General features: G+C 46.9%; 1 protein-coding gene, 1 long non-coding RNA gene and 1 other non-coding gene across 4 annotated transcripts in view; 1 reads left to right on the top strand and 2 right to left on the bottom strand.

The window, feature by feature from the left end:
• The window catches only part of LOC114066852, a 3,318-nt gene extending 2,876 nt beyond the window's left edge, over positions 1-442 (bottom strand). For both annotated transcript variants that reach the window (XR_003573250.1, XR_003573251.1), the window contains exon 1: positions 286-442. This is a non-coding gene — a long non-coding RNA (uncharacterized LOC114066852). The remainder of the gene's footprint in view (positions 1-285) is intronic.
• Positions 443-619: 177 nt separating this feature from the next.
• Positions 620-692, bottom strand: TRNAK-CUU. Its single transcript has one exon. It is a non-coding gene; the product is annotated as a tRNA-Lys (tRNA).
• A 69-nt stretch (positions 693-761) lies between these two features.
• The window catches only part of PSMA3 (proteasome subunit alpha 3), a 7,613-nt gene continuing 1,478 nt past the window's right edge, over positions 762-6,896 (top strand). Inside the window, exons 1-8 of the mRNA XM_027901881.1 lie at positions 762-852; positions 1,737-1,819; positions 2,454-2,577; positions 3,307-3,408; positions 3,537-3,610; positions 4,136-4,208; positions 4,776-4,841; positions 6,342-6,388. Of these exons, the coding sequence (XP_027757682.1) occupies positions 832-852; positions 1,737-1,819; positions 2,454-2,577; positions 3,307-3,408; positions 3,537-3,610; positions 4,136-4,208; positions 4,776-4,841; positions 6,342-6,388 (590 nt within the window). The 5' untranslated portion in view covers positions 762-831. The remainder of the gene's footprint in view (positions 853-1,736; positions 1,820-2,453; positions 2,578-3,306; positions 3,409-3,536; positions 3,611-4,135; positions 4,209-4,775; positions 4,842-6,341; positions 6,389-6,896) is intronic.

Here is a 6,896-nt window from a genome sequence, read left to right on the forward strand (position 1 = left end):
TTTCAGGCATGCAGCTTTCAGTGCCAAGATTACCCCAGCTCCTACTTTACTATGTACGCATCACTGCTGCACCCAGCTCACTTATAAAAACTAATTTTCTCAGGGATAACAGTGTATTAATCACTTCCTCAGGTTCTATCTGCGGGATTCCCTCAGGAGCCTCCCGGTTCTCCGGGGCGCGGGCGGTGATTCCCCCTCAGGGGTGGTGGGAGGGGGTGCCGAGCCGGCATTTTCCGGCCGGGAGCGCTCCAGAGGAGCGAGGGGAACAGAAGTGAAGCTCCCAACCTGGAGCAGGCGGTGAATCCCCCTCAGGGATGTTGGCAGAGGGCGGTGAGGCGGCATTTTTCCCGCCGGGAGCGCTCCTGAAGAGCGAGGGGCACAAAAATGACGCGCCCAGCGGGGAGCGGGCGGTGAATCCCCCTCAGGGGCGGCGGGAGGCCGTTTGCCCACCGGGACGCCTCCCGAAGGGTGAGGGGCGCAAAACTAACGCTCCCAAACGCGAGGCAGCGGTGGAACCTCCCTCGTGGCCACGGTGGTGACGAGGAGGGATTTTCCCGCCGCGAGCGCTCCAGGAGGGAATTGGAGGAGAAGGATTGCAGGGGGGGGCACAAAATACATGCGCCCAACGTGGGGCTCGAACCCACGACCCTGGGATTAAGAGTCCCATGCTCTACCGACTGAGCTAGCCGGGCGCTGACTGAGCCTTCCACGGGGCGGCCCTTCAGCGCACGGCGCGTGACGTCACCCCGGGGGCGGCCGCCGGGCGCCCAATGCGCGCGCGCGTTGCTGCGCGGTGCGCGCGGGCCGGGCCGGGCTGGGAGCGGCGCCGCCATGAGCTCCATCGGCACCGGGGTGAGTGCGCCGGGACCGCCCCGGGATAGCGGGATCGCCCCGGGATAGCGGGATATCCCCGGCATCGTCCCACCCCCATCGCCCCCGGGGCCGCGCGGCGCCGGGGTGAGGGTGCGGGGGGCGGCCGCGGGGCTCTGCGGGAGGGCTGAGTCACTGCGGCCCGGGAGGCCCCGGGAAGCGGCGGCGGGGGCGGGGCGGGGGTAAAACACTGATTGTACTTCTCTGCAGAGTGTACTCTTGTGCATTTCAAACGTGGTCCTGCCACCGGGAATTGTGAAAGAAAGCGGGGCCTGCAGGGAGGCCGGAGAGGGGCTCCTGGTTGGGGGTTGTGGTGAGAGGACAAGGAGTGATGGGAGCAGAGGGGAAGAGGTTGGGAATTGGAAACTGAATTTAGGTTGGATATTGGGAAGAAATTCTTGGCTTTGAGGATGGGGAGGCCCTGACACAGGTTGCCCAGAGAAGCTGGGGCTGCCCCATCCCTGGAAGTGTTCAGGGCCGGGTTGGACGGGGCTTGGAGCAACCTGGTCTAGTGGAAGGTGTCCCTGCCCATGGCAGAGATGGCCTTTAACATCTCTTCTAACCCAAACCAGTCTAGGATTCTGTAGAATGTGAAGGCGGACAGAAAGTTCCTGTAAGTCTGAGATGTTGTGTAATGCACAGTGATTTCAGCCCCCTTCAGCATCTGGATTGATGGGATTTTCAGTTTCATCCAGCACTGATGAAATGGCCTTTCCTGGCTTTTAGTGTCTGTTTTTTTCTGTCTTATAAGACCCACCCTGCTCCTGGGACTGCACAGCATTTTTCAATAAGCTGACTTGATCTTTAAACACCGGGATATGATGTGTTTGGTTTTTTTTCCCTGAGCATTTTGTTTTCTCCTCCAGTACGACCTGTCAGCTTCCACGTTTTCTCCAGATGGCAGAGTCTTTCAGGTGGAATATGCTATGAAAGCAGTGGAGAACAGCAGGTAAGATACAAATATCTGCACCTCTGTCTTGTTTGCTGGGCTCTTTTAAAGCAGTGTCGTTGGACTACAGAAAGATGATGGTGTTCCACTATCCCAGGTTGCTCCAAGCCCCGTCCAACCTGGCCTGGAACACTTCCAGGGATGGGGCAGCCACAGCTTCTCTGGGCCATGTGTTGCAAACAGCCTGTTCCTTGGTCAGCCAGATGTTTTGTGGGTGCCATGGTTGGTGGTTTATGCCTGATGAGGTAGTTTTTGAGGGTTAGAGTTGTCCCATCTCCTAGATCAGCAGGGAATTTGCCAAAAGGAGAGGTTGACCAGTCCGTGAATTTCACTCCAGTGTCGCTCAGCTGAGCGTGGCAGTGGCTCAGCCCTTGCTCCAAACAATTCCCCCACTGCATGTCCTCTGTTCAGGAATCTTCGGGTTAGGACTTTTGGCAGCCCCCACCTCCTTTGTCTGAGAAAATGTTTGTAGGTTTAGTGAACTTTGGCTTTTTTTCCTCAGTGCTCAAGTGGAGTTATAACAAATGTACTTCTGTGGGAATCACCTGATTGTTTGTGGTATCTCATTAATTCTCTGTTATTTATTTTCCACTGTGGTTCTCTGTGAGGAACTGACATTTATCTTGTCTTCCAGTACAGCAATTGGGATAAGGTGCAAAGATGGTGTTGTCTTTGGAGTAGAAAAACTAGTCCTGTCCAAGCTTTACGAGGAGGGTTCCAACAAACGGCTCTTCAATGTCGACCGACACGTTGGGATGGTAAGGGGCCACTTCATTTTGGGTTTCCCTAAATTCCAAGGGACCCCCCTCAAAAGGAGAAATCTTATCAATCAGAGGGTCAATAATAAGTAGATTCAGAAATTAATGCTAATGTTTCTGTGTGCAGAAAATGCCAGTGGGCTTTTTACTGTTTTCTGGAATTTATTCTCGATTGCTCACAAACATGCACAAATAAAAGCCAGATTTATTACAGAAGATGGACATATTTTGAGGCTGTTTTAACTTTTTTTGAAATGCTTTTCAGCATTCCAGTTGAATGAAAATCTAAACACAAGTGTTAAAGTGGTTTCCTACGCAGTTAACAAAGAAGGTGTGCTGAGGGCTGCATTCGAGATTCTCTTCTCACCAGTGTGGGAATTACCTGAATTCTTTAAATACTGGTGTATGGATGGCTAATCCACCCCAGTGATGCCAGGATGATGCCATGTGGTGGTTACTGTGTGACAAAAATGTGAAACCTGTTGGATATACAGGATATGAAATATTGTTTGGGTTAGTGCAGCCATGGCAAATCACAAGATAACACGAAGGTAACTATGGGTGTTGATTTTCCTGGAGAAAAACTAATCTGTGTTGATGTATAACCACATTGACACGTTTTGAGCTTGATGGCAGATGAAGATGACTTCTGAATTCACTGCTAGTCATTAATTTCAGTGAGGATGATGAAATGTGTGGCAGGCCTGGCTGATTGAATTCTCCCTGCAGGCAGTGGCAGGGCTGCTGGCAGACGCCCGCTCCTTGGCAGACATCGCCAGGGAAGAGGCTTCCAACTTCAGATCCAACTATGGCTATGATATTCCTCTGAAGGTAAGGAAATCTCAGGTGCTTTTTTTTTTTGGCTTATAGTCTTGACATGAGAATTCAGTGTTCTCACTTTGAGGTTTGGGTCCTGTAAATGAGGGTTTGCAGCGTTTGTTTTCCCCCTTCCCACACAGCACCTTGCGGACAGAGTGGCCATGTACGTGCACGCCTACACCCTGTACAGTGCTGTCAGACCCTTTGGCTGCAGGTGAGTGCCACACACACGCTTTGTAACTGTCTTTTGGTTCACAATTTTGCTGGCATTGCCTGTCCATTGGAATTAGCAATCCACAGTTCACCTCATAAAAAGATTCCCCTCTCCGTTCTTTTCCTGCGTTGTGTAAAACCTCAGGAGAAGAATTCAGATTCCTGGAGCAGATGGCCAGTTTGTTCCTGGGTTTTAAAGTTGAAGAGTTTGTGCTGTCAAGTCTGTGAGAGTGGCAAAAGCAGAACTTTCCTCTGCAATCATCCGGGTTTTATCCTGATACCCAAAGAGCAGGTTACAGTTACTGTGTGGTTTTAGTACAAAGGGACTGATAAACAGATCAAGGTACTGGTCATTAAAATGTTTCTGATAACTTGCTGTCCTGAGAACACTCAACAGCTGCTCCACAGAGTGGAGCAGGAGTTTTGCCCCAGGAGCAGTGGAGGAAACCTGGGCTGGTGTGGTGGTCTCTGTAGTTCTGGGTGTGTTGGCAGAAGAAATGTCTTTAATTTCTCTTTTCTCCTCCAGTTTCATGTTGGGGTCCTATGACAGTGATGATGGTGCACAGCTGTACATGATTGATCCATCAGGAGTCTCATACGTGAGTGTGTCACAGATATTTCCATCTTGGAGTAAATTCCCCTTTAAAAAATTCCCAGTTAGGAAAAGGAGTGAGTGTTGGTCCAGAAGGGCTGTTGATTTTGCCTCTCTTTGCCTGGGAACATCTCTGGGGAATCAGTGCTTCAGATGAGCAGGGCTGGGGTTTGCTCATTTCACAGTAGGTGGGTTTAGGTGTTGTTTTTTTTTTTTTTTTTTGATCTGTAGTTCCTGTAGAACTTCTCTCTTCAAATTAATTCTGGTTTGTTCTTCCATTTATTGTAACAGCAATAAAAAAAAACTATTATAAAATTTTGAGCAGATAAGTTTCTGTCCAGGAACTACTGAGCACTCCTCTTTTCTGTCAACAGAGGTAGCACTTGATTTAGAAATTGGGTTCTGCTCAACAATTTGGGGGTGTGCCCTGAGAGAACAACACCAATACTGTGTATTGGTCTCTCATTATGTGAGCAGGGTGGGGTTGTCACGTCCTAAGGGACAGTAAGAGCTGTAGAAAGTTTAATATTTAATTCATTTGCATATTTTTTCTCTCTCTTTTTTTTTTTTTTAGGGTTATTGGGGGTGTGCCATTGGTAAAGCCAGGCAGGCTGCAAAAACAGAGATAGAAAAACTTCAGGTACTTTATGATGTTCTCTTTTTGGATGCCTAAAATGTGTAAAATAAGGAGAAGCAGGTGGAATATTTCCTTTTACATTTGCTAGTAAAGTAAGTGAGTGAATACAAAATTGTAAATAAGCTTTTAATTCTGGTTGAAAACCAGAAGGCAGCATTGTATAGGGTGCTGTATCTTATATTTTCCCAAAAGTTTTAGATGATCCTTTTATTTTACAAGTTCAGAAAAGCTGGTCTTGTTAAGGACAAACTAATCTGTGGAGACCAGACTGCCAAAAGGAATTGAAATGTGCCTTAAGCTGATTTGAATGATGTGAGAATCCTGAAGCATCTCCATCTTGTATTTTAATATCTGACACCCTTGGAGTTGGAGACAGCACTCTTGGAGTTGGGAATCCTTCTCCTGGGCTGTCTCATGGGCTGTTTATGTGATCCTTTGCTTGCTTCTTATTTTTTTGGTGTGCAAAGGGACATCATATCTTTTCATGGAAAAGTTCAGAGTTTAGATGATTGTTATCATGACTGAAAAATTACAGGAAAATTAGAACATTCCTAGACTTGGTTCAGTCAGTTCTGAATCTGGTCAGATGCTTGAATACCAAATTAAAATGAGAAGGCTGAATGATCATCTGGTCCTGGAATTGTGGCATCTGGGAAATCCTAATTTTAATTTCCATGTGTGCCCACTGGCAGTAAAGACAGTGATACGCTGTACTCCACAAAAATTAACTTCTACCCAAGAAGTTTAATTTTCAGTGCAGTGCTGAGATTTTCAAAAACTTCTGCTTTAGTGACTGGCACAGTTAATAATGTGAATTGCTGGAACTCCAGACTGGGCAGGTGCTAATTTTGACAAGAGGGATTTGGTAAAGCTGAGATGGGGAAAAGACAGAAGTTCAGCTGTGGCAAAACTTGGGAGCTGTGTGGACACTGCTTGAATACAACTTTTTGATACATGGACATGATCATAATTAACTTCCATGATAAAACTCTTAAGAGTGTTTACCTTTAGTGTCTGCAGTGGGATGGCAAAAGGATGATGACAAAAATGAAATTCAGTTTTCTCTCTTGTACCTACACATGACAGTAGGGGTTATTAATGAAATACAGAAGAATATGTTACTGCTCCATAGTCCAGAAGAGTTGACTGGCAAGACATTTGACCTACCAAACATAGGTTTATTATGCCATAGAAATTTGCACCAGACTTTATTTTAATTAACTGTGAAACTGTCCAAAGTTTGTGATAGAACTGGGAAAATATAAAATGAGGTGCTGATACTTTGCTCAGGCAGGCAGTTGGTTGCTAAACAATATTATCCTCTGGAATGACTTGCACAGACAGGCTGAAAGATCCACTGTAGGGAATAAATGTGGTCCCAATCTTCACTTTCTGTCACTTTTATCACCACTGAACATTAGCACATGCACAGCCAGTGATGTTCTGGCCCTGTGGAAGTGGAAAACATTCTATTCTCTTACCCTGTGTGTTTTTTGTCCCCAGATGAAGGAAATGACCTGCCGTGATGTTGTGAAAGAGGTGGCGAAAATGTAAGTCCCCAAGCTGACCAAAATCCATCCTGGTGAGCCTGCTGGGCTTTCAAACTGAAGCAAACTGGCACAAAAAATGGTCACATTTAATAATCTGCAGCTGCAAAACTGCGATTTCCAGCATTTTATGGCTTTTGCTCAGGTTATAAAGTAATAACTGTGCTCCTCTCGTTGGTGTTGCAGCACGTGAGTTGATTTTGGACTTTGTTTGAGGCTGTCACAGCAGGAGCTGGATAAAGGAATTTGTGGGATTTCTCCTCTTACAACCTTGCCAGGACCTCAAAGCCGGTCTAGAATGGCACAAATTAGACATGGCTTTTCAAACCATGAAAACACTTCTGTCCTTTAACTCTGCCTCAGCTCAGAACTCACTTTAGTCTTTATATTTGTTTCACAGTGCTTTTATTAGACTTTAAATTGAAGTATTTAGTGTGGTGCTGCCAGGTATCCTTCCTTCAGTATCTCCAAGGTTTCTGTGTTGGCTGGAAAGAACCTGGAGGAAGATTCA

The sequence above is a fragment of the Empidonax traillii genome, unplaced genomic scaffold (assembly GCF_003031625.1).
Source record: "Empidonax traillii isolate 1590-97213 ecotype Southwest subspecies unplaced genomic scaffold, ASM303162v1 scaffold818:size281096, whole genome shotgun sequence".
Classification (NCBI taxonomy): Eukaryota; Metazoa; Chordata; class Aves; order Passeriformes; family Tyrannidae; genus Empidonax; species Empidonax traillii.